This window comes from Mustelus asterias, chromosome 7 (genome assembly GCF_964213995.1).
Source record: "Mustelus asterias chromosome 7, sMusAst1.hap1.1, whole genome shotgun sequence".
NCBI classification, from domain to species: Eukaryota; Metazoa; Chordata; class Chondrichthyes; order Carcharhiniformes; family Triakidae; genus Mustelus; species Mustelus asterias.
This window is the reverse complement of record NC_135807.1, coordinates 103,353,558-103,374,742: the sequence shown is the minus strand read 5'-3', so window position 1 is coordinate 103,374,742 and position 21,185 is coordinate 103,353,558. Positions and strand designations below refer to the sequence as shown.

General features: G+C 44.1%; 1 protein-coding gene across 7 annotated transcripts in view; it reads left to right on the top strand.

Moving 5' to 3' along the window:
* Positions 1-21,185, top strand: part of LOC144495883 (TPR and ankyrin repeat-containing protein 1-like) — a 112,892-nt gene that overhangs the window by 40,834 nt on the left and 50,873 nt on the right. For 6 of the 7 annotated variants that reach the window (XM_078216610.1, XM_078216608.1, XM_078216605.1 and 3 more), the window contains 6 exons: positions 365-479; positions 824-977; positions 3,102-3,202; positions 8,689-8,775; positions 19,778-19,919; positions 20,516-20,656. In XM_078216610.1, coding sequence (XP_078072736.1) covers positions 365-479; positions 824-977; positions 3,102-3,202; positions 8,689-8,775; positions 19,778-19,919; positions 20,516-20,656 — 740 coding nt within the window. Of the gene's footprint in view, positions 1-364; positions 480-823; positions 978-3,101; positions 3,203-8,688; positions 8,776-18,047; positions 18,134-19,777; positions 19,920-20,515; positions 20,657-21,185 lie in introns of those variants that run through there. The other variant, XM_078216612.1, reaches the window with a different exon arrangement.

The following is a 21,185-nucleotide window of genomic DNA, read 5'->3' as shown; positions in this document are numbered from 1 at the left end:
ATGCTGGAAAATCTCAGCAGGAATGACAGCATCTGTGGAGAGAGAATAGAGCCAACGTTTCGAGTCTGGATGACCCTTCGTCAGAGCACAGTCGGAGCCTTCGTCAGCTCTGACGAGGGTCATCCAGACTCGAAACGTTGGCTCTCTTCTCTTTCCACAGAAGCTATCAGACTGCTGAGATTTTCCAGCATTTTCTGTTTTTTTGTGTTTGATTCCAGCATCTGCAGTATTTTGCTTTTCTATTATGGTATTAAGACTATTGCTTGTGGAGAATAAACAGCAATGCAGTCTTTCCGTATTGCAATTTCTACATATTTAAAATCTAAGGTAGGATGCAGACTTAACAAAATGCTTCTGTTTATAGGGAATTGGCTGTCCTATACTGCAATAGATCGAATGCCCTTTATAACCTGGAAATGTGGCAACGTGCTTATGATTCTGCACAATATGCTACTACTATGGACCCTACTTATTTCAAGGTAAATGTGTACATCTCACTCTATCTCGTTGCATTGATTGCAGTGAATTTGTGCATGTATTGAAGTATTATGAGTTTTGCGGTAGACTGTTATGCTCGAGGCTGTTAATGTAGGTTGATGGTTCTCTGTGTTTCCTAATGACGATTATATGCTACTGTTATCGTGTAAAAATACTTCAGATACATTTTACAGAAGCGTAATCGGACAGAAACAATTAAATGTTCTGCCACATTGAAGTAATTTTCACTATAATATTTAAATTTAACCTACTTTCTCAATGGACTGGATGCGGCTTGTATTTATGTGTTGCTCTAATCTAACATAAACCGTATTTTCTGACATAGGGCTATTACAGGGCTGGCAATGCCTTGCTGAAGATGCACAGTGACTTTACAGCATATCAGTTTTTCTGTGAAGGCCTACATATCCTGGACGCAGACAGAGAAAATTCTCAAAATGAAATTGCAGATTTCATAATGGGAATTATGACAGCTTATGGTGCGTTTGAATTTTGCGCATTTTCTTCAAAGCCCCTATTTAATGGATTTAAGTTTCAGAATCGATATCAGAAATGAATTGAATAGAATATAAGTGCAAAAACATCATGGTCAAACTTTATAAATTCACTGGCTAGGCCTCAGCTAGGGTATTGCAGACAATTTTGGGCATTACACTTGATGAAACATGTTATGCCCTTAGAAAAGCCATAGAGAAGGTTTACCAGGATTTGATTAAGGCAGTGGGACTTCAGTTATGAGGAGAGGGTGGAACCTACTGTTCTCCTTAGAATAGAGAAATTTATGAGTGGTTTTGAGGGAGAGGGTAGAGAGAAATTATTTCCTCCAACAAGTGGGTAAATAACTCAAAGCCATTGTGTCAGAGTTATTGTCAAAAGATATACAAGGGATGAGAAGGGGTGTTGAAGAGGGAGAGATAAGATGGGGAAGGGTTGGAGGGAGGGACGGAAGCAGAGTTGATGAGAAGGGGATGGGAGAAAAAAATGAGTTAGGAGAAGGAGGTTGATGAGGGGAGAAGAGAGGTTTCTGGATGGACAGAAGTGACGTCGGAGAAGGGGAGCGAAGGGAGATGGAAGGTTGGAGCAGGGGAATGAAGGGGGTGGGAGGTTGGTGAGGAGTGGAGAGGGGGAATGAGGAGTTGGAGAGGAGCAGAGCAGGGTGGGGGGGGGAGAGTGGAGAGGGGGTTGGAGATGGGGAGAGGCAATTGAGCGGAGAAGAGAAAGGGGCTTTTGAGTAAAGGAGATTGAATGGGGGAGAGGTGGGAGATAGTTAGAGGTAGATAGATGAAAAGAGAGGTGAGGGAAGAAGAGAGTTTTATGTGGTGAGAACTTAGGAATTATAGTGGAGGAAAAAAGACAGGTAGTTCAGTGAGGGGTGAGAGAGTGAACCTTTTGCCCCAGGATAAAAAGGTTACTTCCATGCCAAACATGGGAGGCGATTCATTGACTTAAGCAGGAAAGATAGGACAAAGATCAGCCAAAACTGATATTTTGTGTCCCGAAAAAAGGTTGGCATGAAGACAATGTTTACAGCCATTGAGCAATTGTGAAGTTACTATGCATACCACTCTCAAACTGTACCTTTAAGATACTGCACAAATTGTACCTTTTAAGATATGTAGAAGTATTGAGCATTGACATAATCAATGATAAATAAAAAGCTGCTAACAACAGAAGAAGTTTAGAGGGACCATTAAATAGAGGACTTTGCTTTTAGCTCATACATGTTTGCTGGTCTCTGACCGGAGAGCAAGCTGGCATGGGGCCTAAAGCTCCTCAAAAAGAGGAACCTGACCAGCAAACAAACAGTAAGATGAGTCAGGAGAGTTTGGAAATCACGATTGTAGCCCTTCTGCTCGGCCTATTGTAGTGACAAGCACTCTCCCATACCAATCCTAGGGCAGTGAAAAGTGGCCAGAGATTGAATTTGTGTTTCTGAATACCTTTATCCATGGGGATTAAGGGTTGTTGAGTGCAAAATTTATCACATACATGCCCACAATTCGAGCAAATCGGGTTCCTCATAGAATCATAGAAACCCCACAGTGCAGAAGGAGGCCATTCGGCCCATCGAGTCTGCACCGACCACAATCCCACCCAGGGCCTACCCCCACATATTTACCCGCTAATCCCTCTAACCTACACATCTCAGAACTCTAAGGGGCAATTTTTAACCTGGCCAATCAACCTAACCCGCACATCTTTGGACTGTGGGAGGAAACCGGAGCACCCGGAGGAAACCCACGCAGACACGAGGAGAATGTGCAAACTCCACACAGACAGTGACCCGAGCATCGAACCCAGGACCCTGGAGCTGTGAAGCAGCAGTGCTAACCACTGTGCTACCGTGCCGCCCCATTGAGTTGTTTTGTGCGGCTTTCCTGAAATGAATCACTGTTAGCTATTTTCTTATTTGTTGTGATTTCGGTGAGTTTCCTTTCAACTTTATGGTACAGTAACTGATGTGACACCAGCAGTTATTATCAGCAAACGCCGCTAAATATGAATAAAGCCATTTATACCTGCTTGTCATTGAATGTTAATGACAAGCTTAGAATTTGTGGTCTTTAGATAAGTGATTTAATTGCTAACTTTAACTTTCACAGCAACAGACAGCAACTCTCTTGCGTTCTTAAAATCGAGATGCTACAGCTCCCAGATTTGGCAAATAGCTATTGAAAAAGCTGCAAAAAGAAACTTATGGGAGGTAAGCATCCATTCAAAGTGACGGTGGTTAAAATTTGAACGAGGCTGAAGTAGACATTTGAAAGTAGAATCAAATAATTTGCTTTTATTCATTCATGAAGTGTGGGTGTTGTTGAAATCGCTACTTCCGAGTTTGACTTTAACACAAACAGACATTAACACAAGATATTTAACCTACAGATTGTCTTTATTTACTTGCTAGCAAGGGGAGGAGAGTCTTGACACAATGGGCCAGAGACACCACTCCACCAGACTAAGGAAAATCATCCTGGTTCATACAATTCTGCAGCTCACAGTCAGTTGGACACAATCCAATCAAAAGTGTTACAAATGACATACTTTACGTATTGATCCAATAGAAAAAAATACTGAACCACCCTGATCTGTGAGATCACGATACCTCGTGGGATACCCCAATATACTATCCCTTAGCATGTCCACTTGTCTCTTAGTCAGACAGCATGGCTGCAGTTTTCCCATTGCGGCCCACCACTTTTCTGGCGGGTCCGGCCAGGAGACATGCAACTACGGCCTTGAACGGGGATTTGCGCATGTGCCAGGAACTCATGCGCATCTCCCAGAGCTGGTGAACAGTCGCCGGCCAGACCACTGGAAACCAGCGTGAAGGCAAGTAAGTAATATAAATCTGTTTTTAATCTATTTTAAATATGTATTTTTGTTAATTATTGGGACCTCGCAGGTCCCGATCGAGTCTCCCACTCTGCCAGGAGTACTTCATTCCGGCGGGGTTCAGACTAGCTCCCCATGTTCGGGAAGCTAGCGGGAGACCGCGCCAGAATGAAAGGGGGGCAATCAGGGTCCCCAGGAGGTCAGGCGGTGGGGGTGTGATGCTCCCTGGGCATGGGCACCCTGACAGTGCCAGCTTGTGCCCCCTGGCACTGCCCGAGGGGCAAAGTGCCCATGCCCAGGAGGCATCTTGGCACCAGGCATGGAGCAGTGCCAAGGGGGTGGGCCTATTGTGGGCAGGGCCTAGGTGCGATTGTGGGGGGGTGGGGGGGGGGGGGGGGGGGGGTGGTCGTCCCGCTGCCACTCTGCATTGGGATCGGTCTGGGATGGAGGTAGGGCAACGATTGGGAGGGGCTTGGGGTGGGGGGGGGGTCTGCCAGAGGGGTCCTGCCTCCAGGGGAGGAGGGGGGGCTCTGCCGGGGTGAGGGGGTGGTGAGACCGTCACTGCTGGGGGGATGGGGCCTGAGCATCGGGGTGTTCCAGGACAGGGGGGGAAACAAGGCTTGCCCGTGAATTGCTGCGGGGGCCGCGATCAGGCCGCGGGAGGGGCTGGAAGGGCAGCACTGCGGGGGTCCCAGGCTGGCCAGCAAATGGGAGTTTGACAGTTTGGGGCCTCTGTGCATGCACAGAGCTCCAGAAATGTCAAACTCCAGTGCGAATAGGCCCCGCCCCCCTGGGTTTTTAATGAGATTCCCAACTGGGACCTCTTCAGTGCCCAGAGTGTGGGGATTCAGGTGAGAACCTGAACTGTCAGAACAGACGGGATTTAGAACAGTTTTCCCGTCAATTCAGCACTTTTGGTTAACCGTGTCCCCACCCCCACCCCAACATGTCTCTATTTTGATAGCAGCCTCACAAGGCATCTTCACTAAAACAGTCTCGCATGGGCATCCTTTAATTGATAAACGGGGCCTGCAAAAGCCATTAGTACTTTATGGCCTTGTCAGTGAAGTTAACTGAAACTCTAAGGGATGTGGTCAATTCGTCTTTCCTTCAGGATATTTCCCAATTATAGGCCTGATAAGCTTTGTTTATTGCCAACATCATGAAACACGTGTATATATTGCTTAAAGTTAAAGTTTATTTATTGGTCACAAGTAAGGCTTACATTAACACTGCAATGAAGTTACCGTGAAATTCCCTTAGTTGCCACAGTCCAGTGCCTGTTCGGGTCAATGCACTTAACCAGCACCAGCACTGGAGTTTGACATTTCTGGAGCTCTGTGCATGCACAGAGGCCCCAAACTGTCAAACTCCCATTTGCTGGCCAGCCTGGGACCCCCGCAGTGCTGCCCTTCCAGCCCCTCCCGCGGCCTGATCGCGGCCCCCGCAGCAATTCACGGGCAAGCCTTGTCTCCCCCCCCCCCCCCCCCCTGTCCTGGAACACCCCGATGCTCAGGCCCCATCCCCCCAGCAGTGACGGTCTCACCACCCCCTCACCCCGGCAGAGCCCCCCCTCCTCCCCTGGAGGCAGGACCCCTCTGGCAGACCCCCCCCCCCACCCCAAGCCCGTCCCAATCGTTGCCCTACCTCCATCCCAGACCGATCCCAATGCAGAGTGGCAGCGGGACGACCACCCACCCCCCCCCCCACACACACACACAATCGCACCTAGGCCCCGCCCACAATAGGCCCACCCCCTTGGCACTGCTCCATGCCTGGTGCCAAGATGCCTCCTTTCAGAATATGGGAGGAAACTGGAGCACCCGGAGAAAACCCACGCAGATACGGGGAGAACATGGGCACGGAACATTGGGCGGCACAGTGGTTAGCACTGCTGCTTTACAGCTCCAGGGACCTGGTTTCAATTCCCCGCTTGGGTCACTGTCTGTGTGGGATTTGCACATTCTCCTCGTGACTGCGTGGGTTTCCTCCGGGTGCTCCGGTTTCCCCCCACAGTCCAAAGATGTGCGGGTTAGGTTGATTGGCCATACTAAAAATTGCCCCTTAGTGTCCTGAGATGCGTAGGTTAGAGGGATTAGTGGGTAGATATGTAGGGATATGGGGGTAAGGCCTGGGTGGCATTGTGGTCGGTGCAGACTCGATGGGCCAAATGGCCTCTTTCTGCACTGTAGGGTTTCCATGATTTCTATGATTAACATGCAAACTCCGCACAGACAGTGACCGAAGCCAGGAATCGAACCCGGGTCCCTGGCACTGTGAAGCAGCAGTGCTAATGACTGAGCTTTTTATCACTATCTACAATTTCAAGGGGTATCATCATGTTACCATTAGTTCTCCTCGTTCCCACTAAGTTCCCTATCATAACTTTTTCATTAGCTAAGACATTAATATCTTTCTGACTCTGTTTTGATTAGAAACTGTGAAGGCAGCTTAATTAAAACTCACTCCTATATCAGTTGTTTCTGATAAGGTGTCTGGTGAGGCAATTAAGCCTCCTTTATGGTCTTGTGATTCCAACAGTTGGGTGCTTTAAAGGACTGTATTTAACATATGTTTAGCATCAAAGTTTCTTTGTTTAACTTCTAAAAATATATAGAAGATATATTTATATGTATGGACTAATTAAAGATATTACATGTACCTTTAAAACTCCAAAGTATTTAAAACACCTCATTACAATTGCTAACAAACTTGCTCCCCATTAATTTAAGGTGAATTCTACATCTAAGTTGATTAAACAAAAACCCTAGCAGAGCCTGCCAATCTTATAGTAGCTCTTTTCTTTTCTATCTTTCTTCAGTGTCACTGGCTAGCTCCCCCCCACCCCACCGACTCCTTCCCCGAACTGCTCTTGAGAAGGTGCTGGTGAGCAGCCTTTTTGAACTGCTACAGCCTATGTAGTGTAGGTACACCCTTAGTGCTGTTAGGGAGAAGGTTCCAGGATTTTGACCCAGCGACTGTAAAGGAACGGAAATATACCCCCAAGTCAGGATGGTGAGTTACATGGAAAGAAACTTGTGGGTGATGGTGTTTCCATGTGTCTGCTGCCCTTGTCCTTTAATATGGTAGTTGTCGTGGTTTTGAAAGGTGCTGCTCAAGGATCCTTGGTGAGCTCTTGCAGTGTTTCTTGTACATGGCACACACTGCTTCCACTGTGCATCGGTGATGGAAGGAATGAATATTAGTTTGTGGATGGGTGCCAATCAAGTGGGCTGCTTTGTCCTGGATGGTGTCAGTCTTCTTGTGTTGTTGGATCTGCACCCATCCAGGCAAGTGGAGAGTATTTGGCTCCTTTTATGCTACTTTTGAGTGGTGTTGGCGGGAACAGTCTGTGACCTGGCAACTCTGCGATAACAAGATATTGAAAGAGGGCAGATTTCAACCGTCAAAACTATTATCCATGTTAAAGTGGATGCCCTGATTTGTGCTATGATGTTTGTGTTAGAAACTCAACTTTTACATGAGTATATATAGCTTGGTTAAGTAAAGAGTAATAAGCGACATATACAAAAGAGTTAAAAATCAGCTACGATCTAAATTAATGTCACAACAGGTTTTAGAGGCTGAATAGCCTACTCGTGTTCCTATGTTCTCAACCAACATGTGTAAACTATTACCTCTGTGTTAGTACTCTGTGCTCTTTTTATAGGTAAGAAGTCTCGCAACACCAGGTTAAAGTCCAACAGGTTTATTTGGTATCAAAAGCCACTAGCTTTCAGAGCCACTAGCTAGTGGCTTTTGCTACCAAATAAACCTGTTGGACCTTAACCTGGTGTTGTGAGACTTCTTACGTGTTTACCCCAGTCCAACGCTGGCATCTCCACGTCATCTCTTTTTATAGGACATAGGATCTTTGTCCTCCAATTTCTAAAGATTTGTGTATTTTACCATTTACTGTAAACGTCTTCTTTCTCTTCCTCCCAAAATATTCCACTTATTGAACTATGTTCTGTCGTAGAGTTTGTGGTGGGCCCTGTTGTTTCCTGGTGAGAGGCCTTAACAGTCAAGAGCAACAAATGGAGAATAATGGACAATCTTCTCTGCTCCCATCTTCTCTCCTGCCTATCATTCTTCAGTAGATTAAAAATAACGGGGAGTGTCTGCACCTTTAAAAAATTAATTCTATTCCTGAGGGGATAAAAGCTACAATATATAGAGGACTTCAAATCACACAAATTTTGTTCCCATTTTTTGATGAGTTGGTAATATTTGATTTATTATTGTCAATGTATTGGGAAAAAAGTGAATATTGTTTCTTGTGCACTATTCAAAGCACACTGTTCATAGTGTACATGGGGAGAAGGAAACGATAGAGTGCAGTTACAGATATGGTGAAGAGAAAGATCAGCTTAATATATGATAGGTCCATTCAAAAGTCTGGTGGCAGAGGGAAGAAGCTGTTCTTGAGTCAGTTAGTACGCGACTCAGAGGGAAATTGGAAGAAATATTTTACAGAATTATTAGAACATAAAGATAGATTTTCATCTTGCTTTCTGGGCATAGAAATGCTGTTGCTGAACCATCCAGTATAGAAACGACCCTTTTGGTGAAATCCGGCCCCAGAAAGATTCCAGGTTTGATCCCAGTTAGTTGAGTTCAATCTCTAGTGATTAACGTGATGCAATTCTTATCCAAGGCGGAATAGGTGTATCTTTATTGGAGATAAACCACTCCCCTCTCCCCACAATGGACAAAGGCAAAAAAAATTCACTTTTCCTATAAAAGGCTTATGAAAAGCTTATCCCCGTGGTAATGCTAAGCAATGCAGCAGTTAATTTCTAAAGCTAATAGAGAATTGATAAGTGTACTGATTTATTAATATCCTTTCCTCTACAGGCTCTTTACTGTGTCCTGTGTGAATGGAAAGCCATCCCTGGAAACGACTACAGTGCTGCACAAATCTCACTTAAGGGACTATTTGTGGTAGGCATTTCAATGTGGGATTTATCGCTAGGAATGTATTGTGTTTGTTGACCATTTTACCTGCAGAACTAAGAGGATTTGTTTTTTCTTAACTAAATGGATCTGATGTCACATTAGAAAGAAAAATCTGCATTTAAATAGTACCTTTCATGATCACAGGACTTCCCAAAGCACTTTGCAACCAATTAAGTATTTTTTGAAGTATTGTCACCATTACAATACTCTAGGAAACCCAGCAGCCAATTTGCAAACGCCCACAAATTGTAATGTCACAGTGAGCAGGTAATCTGTTTTTGTGATGTTGAATAAGGGATCAATATTAGCCAGGATAATTACACTTCTCTTTGAAATAGTGCCCTGGGATTATTTCTAATGTTAACCTGTGAGTGCAGTCAGGGCCTTATTTTATTTGGTGAGATAGGTAGTGTGTGGGAAAGGTTATTTCTTCTATGGATTTTGGAACTGTGTGGGAGTAAGTGGGAGAGATGGTGGCATAGTGGTAAAGTCACTGGACCAGTAATCCAGAGGCCCAGACTGATACTCTCGGGACAAGGCAGCTGGCGGATTTTAAATTCAATTAATAAAACATCTGGAATTGAAAACTAATGGTGACCACAAAACTATCCTTGATTATTGTAAAAACCCATCTGGTTCACTAATGTCCTTTAGAGGAGGAAATCTGCCATCCTTACCTGGTCTGACTACATGTGACTCCACAGCAATGTAGTTGATTCTTAACTGCCCATGAAATGGCCGTGCAAGTCACTCCAGTCTAAGGGCAATTAGGGATCGGCAACAAATGCTTGCCTTGCCAGCGGCCTTCCAATCCCACAAAAGAATAAAAGAAAATAGGATAGAAAAGTCAAGAGTTAAACTGATTGAGTATTTGGGAAAATTATAATGAGAGGTTGGGTGTATGAGTTAGTCTGCCAAAAACTTTTATTGATGACTGGGAAATAAAAGATCACAGTGAACTGCAGTTTGAAAAAAACTCAGAAAATGAACTTAGTTTATTGAACTCCTCAAAATCAACAATGTGTAATATGTATTGTGTCACCCCCCCCTCATGCTTGCAGTCACTTTCCCACACTTTTCACCGAATTTCGCAGATATTTAACAACGCAGAAAGAGACCATTTAGCCTATAGTGTCTGCACCAGCTCTCCAAACAAGCATCATGACTTAGTGCTATTCCCTTGTCTTTTCCCAGTACCCCTGCACGCTGTTTCTACTCAACTAATCATCCAATGCCCTCTTGCATGCCTTGATGGAAACTGCCTCCACCACACATCCAGGCAGTGCATTCCAGACCAGAATCACTCGTTATGTGAAAAGGTTTTTTTCTCGGATCACATTCGCATCTTTTGAAAATCACTTTAAATCTGTGCCCTCTCGTTCTCGATCCTTTTATGAGCGGGAACAGTTTCTCTATATGTACTCTGTCCAGTCCTCATGGTTTTGAACATCTCTATCAAATCTCCTTTCAGCCTTCTTCTCCCCAAGGGGAGCAGTCCCAACCTCTATATCTACCCTCATCACTGAAGGTTCTCATTCCTGGAAACATTCTTGTAAACTCTCTTCAATGCGTTTACATCCTTCCTGTAGTGTGGTGCCCAGAACTATACACAACATACCAGCTGAAGTGTAATTAGCGTCTTGTATATACAAAGAATACAGTACAGGAACAGGCCCTTCGGTCCTCCAAGCCCGCGCCGCTCCCTGGTCCAAACCAGACCATTCTTTTGTATCCCTCCATTCCCACTCCGTTCATGTGGCTATCTAGATAAGTCTTAAACGCTCCCAGTGTGTCCGCCTCCACCACCTTGCCCGGCAGCGCATTCCAGGCCCCCAATACCCTCTGTGTAAAATACGTCCTTCTGATATCTGTGTTAAACCGCCCCCCCCCCCTCACCTTGAACCTATGACCCCTCGTGAACGTCACCACCGACCTGGGAAAAAGCTTCCCACCGTTCACCCTATCTATGCCTTTCATAATTTTATACACCTCTATTAAGTCTCCCCTCATCCTCCGTCTTTCCAGGGAGAACAACCCCAGTTTACCCAATCTCTCATAACTAAGCCCTTCCGTATCAGGCAACATCCTGGTAAACCTCCTCTGCACTCTCTCTAAAGCCTCCACGTCCTTCTGGTAGTGTGGCGACCAGAATTGGGCACAGTATTCCAAATGCGGCTGAACCAACGTTCTATACAACTGCAACATCAGACCCCAACTTTTATACTCTATGCCCCGTCCTATAAAGACAAGCATGCCATATGCCTTATTCACTACCTTCTCTACCTGTGACGTCACCTTCAAGGATCTGTGGACTTGCACAGCCAGGTCCCTTTGCGTATCGACACCCTTTATGGTTCTGCCATTTATCGTATAGCTCCCCCCTACGTTAGTTCTACCAAAATGCATCACTTCGCATTTATCTGGACTGAACTCCATCTGCCATTTCTTTGCCCAAATTTCCAGCCTATCTATATCCTTCTGTAGCCTCTGACAATGTTCCTCACTATCTGCAAGTCCAGCCATTTTCGTGTCGTCCGCAAACTTACTGATCACCCCAGTTACACCTTCTTCCAGATCATTTATATAAATCACAAACAACAGAGGTCCCAATACAGAGCCCTGCGGAACACCACCAGTCACAGGGATCCAGCCGGAAAAAGACCCTTCCACTACCACCTTCTGTCTTCTGTGACCAAGCCAGTTCTCTGCCCATCTAGCCACCTCCCCCTTTATCCCATGAGATCCAACCTTTTGCACCAACCTACCATGAGGGACTTTGTCAAACGCTTTACTAAAGTCCATATAGACGACATCCACGGCCCTTCTCTCGTCAACCATTCTAGTCACTTCTTCAAAAAACTCCACCAGGTTAGTGAGGCATGACCTCCCTCTCACAAAACCATGCTGACTATCGTGAATGAGTTTATTCCTTTCCAAATGTGCATACATCCTATCTCTTAAGAATCCTCTCCAACAACCTCCCTACCCCGGACGTCAAGCTCACCGGCCTATAATTTCCCGGGTTATCCTTCCTACCCTTCTTAAATAACGGGACCACATTAGCTATCCTCCAATCCTCTGGGACCTCACCTGTGTCCAGTGACAAGACAAAGATTTGCGTATATGTTCGGCATAGTCCCCATGCGCTTGTACTCTATGTCCCTACAAACATACAAATTAGGAACAGAAGTCGGCCTCTCGGCCCCTTGAGCTTGCTCCGCCATTCAATAAGATCATGGCTGATTTGAACCCGAACCCCACGTTCCTGCCTCCCCCTGAGAACCGTTCACCCTCTTGTCAATCAATAATCTATCTAGCTCTGCCTTAAAAATAGTGAAATACTCTGGCTCCACTGCTGCCTTTTGAGGAGAGTTCCAGGGACTCAACACTTTGACAGTAAAAAATACTCATCTCTGTCTTAAATGAGCAACCCTTTATTTTTAAACAATGACCTCTAGTTCTAGATTCTCCAACAAGAGAAAACATCATCTCCACATCCACTCTGTCACAACTATCAAGATCTTAAAACGTTTCAATCAAGCCACCTCTTACTCTTCTAAACACTAATGAATACAAGCCTGACCCCTCCAACCTTTTCTCATAAGACAACCTGACCATTTCTAGTATTAGTCCAATAAACCTTCTCTGACTGCTTTTAATGCATTTACATCTTTCCTTAAATAAGGAAACCAGTACTGTACACAGTACTCCAGATCTCACCAATGCCCTATACAACTGAAGCATAAGCTTCCTACTTATGCCCTCTATAGTGACACAGATGCAAAATACCGATTTAATTCATCCACCAAAGCCCTAATTTCCATTATCCATTCCCCAGGCTTAATTTGCCCAGAATACTATATGCTTTACTACCTGCTCTCTCTACCTGTCCTGCCACCTTCAATAATCTATGTACATATACACAATGTCCCTCTGCTCCTGCACCCCCTTAAGAATTTTACCACTTATGTTATATTATCTCTCCTTGTTCTTCCTACCAAAATGCATCACTTCACACTTCTCCGCATTGGACTTCATCTGCCACCTATCTGCCCATTCGACCAACTTGCCTTTGTCATTTTGAAGTTGTACACTGTCCTTTTCACAGCTTACAATACTTCCAAGCTTTGTGTCATCCGTAAACTTTAAAATTGTATCCTGCACATCAAAATCTGGATCATTAATATAAGGAAAAGCAAGGGCCCCAATAGCGAACCCTCGGAAACACCACTACCAACCTTCTTCTCTGCTTCCTGTTGTTCAGCCAATTTTGTATCCATGTTGCTACTGTTCCTTTTATCCCATGAGCATTTTCTCAAGTCTGTTGTGTGGTACCGTATCAAATGCCTTCTGAAAGTCCATGCTCACCACATCAACAGCATTATTCTCATTGACTCTTTCTGTTACCTCCTCAAAAAACTCCAAGTTAGTTAAAAACGATTTCCTCGTTAAAACTCTATGCTGGCTCTTCCTAATCAATCCACATTTTTTCATGTAACATGTGACTAAAGGTGGCACAGTGGTTAGCACTGCTGTCTTACAACACCAGGGACCCAGGTTTGATTCCAGCCTTAGATGTCTGTGTGGAGTTTGCACTTTCTCCCCAAGTCTGCGTGGGTTTTCTCTGGGTACTCTGGCTTCCTCACACAGTCTAAAGATATGCAGGTTAGGTGGATTAGCCACGGTAAATGGCATCTTAGTGTCCCAAGATGGGTAGGTTAGGGGGATTAGTGGGGTAAATCTGTGGGGTTAAGAGAATGGATAAAGATATTCTATTGGAGAGTCGGTGCAGACTCAATGGGTCGAAAGGCCCACTGTACTGTCGGGATTCTATGATTTTTTTTTACTAATTCTATCCCAAATAGAAGCTTGTTAAGATGTTAAGCTGACTGGTCTGTAATTGCTGGGGCTATCTTTCATAGAAACATAGAAAATAGGAGGAGGATTGGACCACTTGGCCCTTCAAGCCTTATTATTATTTATTAACCGATTTCATTCATTATGATCATGGCTGATCATCCAGCGCAATAGCCTGATCCTGCACCCTCTCCCCCCAACATCCTTTGATTCCCCTTCGCCCCAAGAGCTATATCTAACTCTTCCTTAAAAACATACAATGTTTTGGCCTCAACTGTTATCGCAGATTCCACTGGTGTACCACTCTCTGGATGGAGAAATTTCTCCTCATCTCAGTCCTAAAGGGTTACCTTAAACTATGACACCTGGTTCTGGACTCCCCCCGCCTTCGGGAACATCCTTCCTGCATCTACCCTATCTGGTCCTGTTAGTAATTGTGTAGGTTTCTATGAGACCCCGTCTCATTCTTATGAATCCCTGCGAATGTAATCCTAACTGACTCAATCTTTCCTTTTTTCCTCATAAGGTAGTCCCACCATCCCAGGAATCAGCCTGGTAAACCTTCACTGCACTCCCTCTATAGCAAGAACATCTTTCTATCTTTCATAAGGAGACCAAAACTGCGCACAGTGTTCCAAGTGTGGTCTCACCAAAGTCTTGTATAACAATAGCAGGACATCCCTGCTACTGTATTTGAATTGCCTTTTTAAGCACCTGCTGCATGCTTAGTGACTGGTGTTCAAGGACACCCAGGTCTTGTTGCACATTCCCCTCTCTCAATTTATTGCCATTCAGATAATAACGAGCCTTCCTGTTTTTGCTACCGAAGTGGGTAAAGTCACATTTATCCACATTATGCTGTATTTGCCATGCATTTTAATACTCATTCAGCTTGTCCGAATCGCACTGAAGCATCTCTGCATCCTCCTCACAGCCCACCCTCCCACCCAGCTTTGTGTCATCTGCAAATATTTGGCATATTGCATTTAGTTCCCTCACCTAAATCATTAATATACATTGTGAGTAACTGGGATCCTAGCACCGATCCCTGTGGTACTTCACGAGTCACTGCCTGCATTCGGAAAATGCTTGGTTAATCCTACTCCTTGTTTCCTGTCTGCCAACCAGTATTCTATTCACCTCAATACACTAACCCCATTTCCATGCGCTTTAATTTTACATGCTAATCTCTTATATGGGACTTTTGTCGAAAGCCATCTGAAAGTCCAAATAAACTACATCCACTGGCTCCCCTCAGCTAGTTACATCCTCGAAGAATTCCAGTAAATTTGTCAAGCATGATTTTCCTTTCATAAATCTATGCTGATGCTGTCCAAATGCTCTGCTATAAAATCTGTGATAATGGACTCAAGAATTTTCCCCACTACTGACTTCATGCTGACTGGTCTGTAATTAATTCCCTGTTTTTGTCCTTTTATATTTTCTTCAACTGAAAGAAACTGCTGGAGTTAAGAAAAAGCATTCCACCTCTCCAGTTAACTGGTGCTGAGACATCCTGAGAAATGAAGTGCACTGCACATGTTTAGACTGCGTGATTCAATTTAGGTGAACAGTCAGAGTTATACAGCATGGAAACAGGCCCTTTGGCCCACCATGTCTATGCCGACTATCAAATATCAATTCCATTTACCAATAAGAACAAAGAACAATACAGCACAGGAACAGGCCCTTCGGCCCTCCAAGCCCGTGCCGCTCCCTGGTCCAAACTAGACCATTCTTTTGTATCCCTCCATTCTCACTCCGTTCGTATGGCTGACTAGATAAGTCTTAAACGTTCCCAGTGTGTCCGCCTCCACCACCTTGCCTGTCAGCGCATTCCAAGCCCCCACCACCCTCTGTGTAAAATATGTCCTTTGATATCTGTGTTAAACTTCCCCCCCCTTCACCTTGAACCTATGACCCCTCGTGAACGTCACCACCGACCTGAGGAAAAGCTTCCCACCGTTCACCCTATCTATGCCTTTCATAATTTTATACACCTCTATTAAGTCTCCCCTCATCCTCCGTCTTTCCAGGGAGAACAACCCCAGTTTACCCAATCTCTCCTCATAACTAAGCCCTTCCGTATCAGGCAACATCCTGGTAAACCTCCTCTGTACTCTCTCCAAAGCCTCCACGACCTTCTGGTAGTGTGGCGACCAGAACTGGACGCAGTATTGCAAATGCGGCCGAACCAACGTTCTATACATCTGCAACATCAGACCCCAACTTTTATACTCTATGCCCCGTCCTATAAAGGCAAGCATGCCATATGCCTTCTTCACCACCTTCTCCACCTGTGGCTTGCAGTCTTGTAGCTTTGGAAAAAATAATCAAGTAAGCTTTTAATAAAGGAACAGAGACCTTCAAATAGAATCTTTAATTATAGGCCGGTGAGCTTGACGTCCGTGGTAGGGAAGTTGTTGGAGAGGATTCTTAGAGATAGGATGTATGCGCATTTAGAAAGGAATAAACTCATTAACGATAGTCAGCATGGTTTTGTGAGAGGAAGGTCATGCCTCACTAACCTGGTGGAGTTTTTTGAAGAAGTGACTAGAATGGTTGACGATGGAAGGGCCGTGGATGTCGTCTATATGGACGTTCGTAAAGCGTTTGACACAGTCCCTCATGGTAGGTTGGTGCAAAAGGTTGCATCTCATGGGATAAAGGGGGAGGTGGCTAGATGGGCAGAGAACTGGCTTGGTCACAGAAGACAGAGGTTGGTACTGGAAGGGTCTTTTTCCGGCTGGATGCCTGTGACTAGTGGTGTTCCGCAGGGTTCTGTATTGGGACCTCTGCTCTTTGTGATTTATATAAATGTTCTGGAAGAAGGTGTAACTGGGGTGATCAGTAAGTTTGCGGACGACACGAAAATGGCTGGACTTGCAGATAGTGAGGAACATTGTCAGAGGCTACAGAAGGATATAGATAGGCTAGAAATTTGTGCAACGAAATGGCAGATGGAGTTCAATCCAGATCAATGCAAAGTGATGCATTTTGGTAGAACTAACGTAGGGGGGAGCTATACGATAAATGTCAGAACCATAAAGGGTGTAGATACGCAGAGGGACCTGGGTGTGCAAGTCCACAGATCCTTGAAGGTGACGTCACAGGTGGAGAAGGTAGTGAATAAGGCATACGGCATGCTTGTCTTTATAGGACGGGGCATAGAGTATAAAAGTTGGGGTCTGATGTTGCAGTTGTATAGAACGTTGGTTCAGCCGCATTTGGAGTACTGCGCCCAATTCTGGTCGCCACACTACCAGAAGGTCGTGGAGGCTTTAGAGAGAGTGCAGAGGAGGTTTACCAGGATGTTGCCTGGTATGGAAGGGCTTAGTTATGAGGAGATTGAGTAAACTGGGGTTGTTCTCACTGGACAGACGGAGGATGAGGGGAGACTTAATAGAGGTGTATAAAATTATGAAAGGCATAGATAGGGTGAACAGTGGGAAGCTTTTTCCCAGGTCGGTGGTGACATTCACGAGGGGTCATAGGTTCAAGGTGAGGGGGGGGTAGGTTTAACACGGATATCAGAAGGACGTATTTTACACAGAGTGTTGGGCGCCTGGAATGCGCTGCCGGGCAAGGTGGTGGAGGTGAACACACTGGGAGCGTTTAAGACTTATCTAGATAGCCACATGAATGGAGTGGGAATGGAGGGATTCAAAAGAATGGTCTAGTTTGGACCAGGGAGTGGCGTGGGCTTGGAGGGCCAAAGGGCCTGTTCCTGTGCTGTATTGTTCTTTGTTCTAGGTCATTGAAAGACATAAGACCATTCGGTGGATAATTTAATCATTATTATAGAATATATATTTTTCATTGAGGAAAAATTGGCAGAGGACAAATGTTTATCTGAAAATTCTTCAGAAGGCATTTTGAGCAATTTGCACAGTTACAGGGCACACATTTATTTCAGAGGTTTTCATAAAGAAAGATGTTGCGTCCAGGACATTTGTGCAAACAAATGTTTGATATACCAATTTGTGAGATGTAATATTTTGTATTTTTCATTGTGTCAACCTTTGTTTTAAATTTTAAAAAGTTTAGTTACTGTTTGGGGGGGCGGGGGTGGCAAAAAACACCAAAAGGTTTTTGAAGGTTTGTGGGGTAAATACAGGGGTCCGATTATGTAATTCCATGGGACAATTTTCCATAGACTGTTTTCATCATTAAATGTGGTCATAACTTGTAACACAAAATTGACAAAAATGTGACGATGATAAGTAACATTTATTGCAGGTGTATTGTACACTCATTTAAAATCTAAAAAGATGCTGTTTGATCTTTTGTTGAACATGGGGAATCGAGTTCAAACGTAGCTTTCATTGAAGTTGTGCGAGGTGACAGGAAACTAAAAAGCGTATAGTTGTAATTCAGTCGCTACTTAGAAGCAGAACAGAAGCTTTGTTTGCATTCAAGTGAAGGAATAGGGAGACTCAACTAAGGCAGCTCATCATTGCGGCTAGCAGGAGGATATAATTATGGCGTAATAACTTTTACAATGCACAGTTTCTATTTCAGATGTTGACATAATTTATCATGAAAAGAGTTGATGGGAAGTGTGTGCAGACTTAGATATGATGGCCTAGAGTTTCCTGCTTGTTTGCACTGGTTGATAATAAATTTTGCATTTGTCAATATGCAATTAAGTGGAATCTAAGGACGGAATTTCCTGGCCCCATCACAGCAGGGGTGGGGCCAGAAAATACAGCGAGACGTTCAAAACTCCTTTGACTTTTGCAGGATGTAAAGTTCTGCCCTGAGGGGGGGGGGGGGGGGGGGGGGGGGGTGCTTTTCAAATGGGAACAATTTTGGGCAATTTGGCCCAGAATGGTGGAAACCCTTTGTATTTATATTTACCTGTGCGTGATATTCAGTTTTAGCTCGTCAGCTGGCACTGAGTGTCTACATCTTGTTCCCATTTGAAAAGCACCCCCCCCAGGGCAGAACTTTACATCCTGCAGATGGACTTCAACCTGGATAAATGTGTAGTGGTCCATTTTGGCAGGTCGAATGGGATGAAGGAGTACAATATAAAGGGTAAGACTCTTAGCAGTGTCGAGGATCAGAAGGACCTTGGGGTCCGGGTCCATAGGACTCTAAAATCGGCCTCGCAGGTAGAGGAGGTGGTTAAGAAGACGTATGGTGTGCTGGCCTTTATCAATCGAGGGATTGAGTTTAGGAGTCCGGGGATAATGATGCAGCTATATAAGACCCTCGTCAGACCCCACTTGGAGTACTGTGCTCCATTCTGGTCGCCCCATTACAGGAGGGATGTGGAAATGATTGAAAGGGTGCAGAGAAGATTTACAAGGATGTTGCCTGGATTGGTTGGCATGCCTTGTGAGGGTATGTTGAGGGAGCTCGGTCTTTTCTCCTTGGAGAGACGAAGGATGAGAGGTGACCTGATAGAGCTGTACAAGATGTTGAGAGGTATAGATCGAGTGGATTCTCGGAGGCTTTTTCCCAGGGCTGAAATGGCTGCTATGAGAGGACACAGGTTTAAGGTGCTGGGGAGTAGGTACAGAGGAGATGTCAGGGGTAAGTTTTTCACTCAGAGGGTGGTGGGTGAGTGGAATCGGCTGCCGTCAGTGGTGGTGGAGGCAAACTCGATAGAGTCTTTTAAGAGACTTCTGGATGAGTACATGGGACTTAATAGGATTGAGGATTATAGGTAAGCCAATATATAAGCCTAGGTGGGTAGGGACATGACTGGCGCAACTTGTGGGCCGAAGGGCCTGTTTGTGCTGTATTTTTTCTATGTTCTATCTAATGAAATATTATATAGCAAGCCTTTAACACAGATCTTAGCGATCTTTTGTTCATGTTTGTCTCACAATTCATGAGCTGGTGTTTATTGTGTCTCAGTCAATTTTGCTTTGTCATTTCCCTGTACATCTGACAAACCGTGCTAAGAGAAATTGGACTTTTGTTCCTGCAATTGTCTCCTCCTCCCTCTTCACCCCAGTCAATTTATTTTGGATTTCAGAAGTCCTTGACAAATAATTCTAATAAACCCTGTTGTTGAATTCTTTCAGTCTATTGTAATCGGAAGTATTTCACGAGGTGTAAAGATTGCTTTAAGATTTATTTTTCAAAGCTTCTTTTTTGTTTTTATTTTCCCCCAAAGTGTGCTGCTCCTGAGTATAGATCACTCTATTGCAAAAAATGGATGACATCGCTGTTGCGTACCTTAGTGTCTCATGATGTAAACCTTGAAAGTATTGGACCATTCCCACTTCATTCCATCCTCAAACTATCTATAAGGACCAGTAAGTAACTTTGCTTTCAAAAAACCTATTGCATTTCAGTTATTCATTGCTCGTGTTGGCCTTTGTTTTGAGTCAGAAGTTTGTGGGTTCGAGCTCTCTTGTAGTGAAATACATACATAACCCTGGCTGATACACTGGGCTGAATTTTCACTACCGAAGCAGAAATTTCCTGATTTGGAAGATCGTGAAATCCGGTCTTCACTCTAGGTGGCAGGGTTGGCATAGAGTTGGACCTGGTAGGTTTTCTTGCAAAAAAACTGCTATTCTTGCGACTGTGTAAAAGTGTCAATCAGACAGGGCCATTATATTATCAATAACAGAAGCTTTAACCACTTTACACTTCTTAATCCTGTCCATTCAAACATTGACAAAAGAACTCACAGAAAAAAAACAACTTATAACCACGTAAAGATGTCAGTCCAGCAAACAGTCCACTCAGTTGTCAAAACGGAACTCCTGGTTATGCATATGAGAGTCTTGGAGCTTGGCCAAGCATTCATAATGAGGCATCTGAGAACTGTTTCAATCAAAACTGATGACCAGACACCTGGGTTCTTTACTTCTGATATGCCATGAATCTATTCTTCACATTTTAGGTGATAAAAAACTTTTAAAGTGGATATTAGAACAAAAGCCACATCTACAGCGCATGATTAACCAACAGGATGAAGATGGTCATTCGCTTCTACATGTGGTGGCTTCCTGGCAGATGGGGTTGGATGGATATACTCGGAGATGTAAGTTAACAGTTGTCATTGCAACATCAAAACACAGTTACTCTTCCAAATTTTCTCTCAATTATCTTTGATAATTGAAAAAAAATTATTGTGCTACCTCTGTTCAGGTATATATGGTGTAGGTCATGTTTAAAATTGCATGACGGGTGTTTCCATACTGTATATTATTAAGTGTTGTTTAAAAGTTGGTGACATACCTCCCAACTAGGCTACGAATACTGACTTGTACTAATTGCAACTCAATAATACAACTGAGCTGCTCCTTTTTTCCAGTGCCTCCAAGAAATTTAGCTGGTGATTTGAATTTAATGTGCCAAATGACAAATTCCCTTTCTTTCCACAAATTAGTTAAAATTCAGATTATTTTTAAAATGAAAGCTTTTTTTTGCAAATTACAGAACATATGTAAATAAGTGAGATGATTAGGGAAAACAGAAACTAACAACAGAGAAATGTCTGTGGCTAGCAGGAAGGTTCAAATGTAATGTAAGTCCAATACATGGATCAGTGAGTGAGATTAAGACTAATT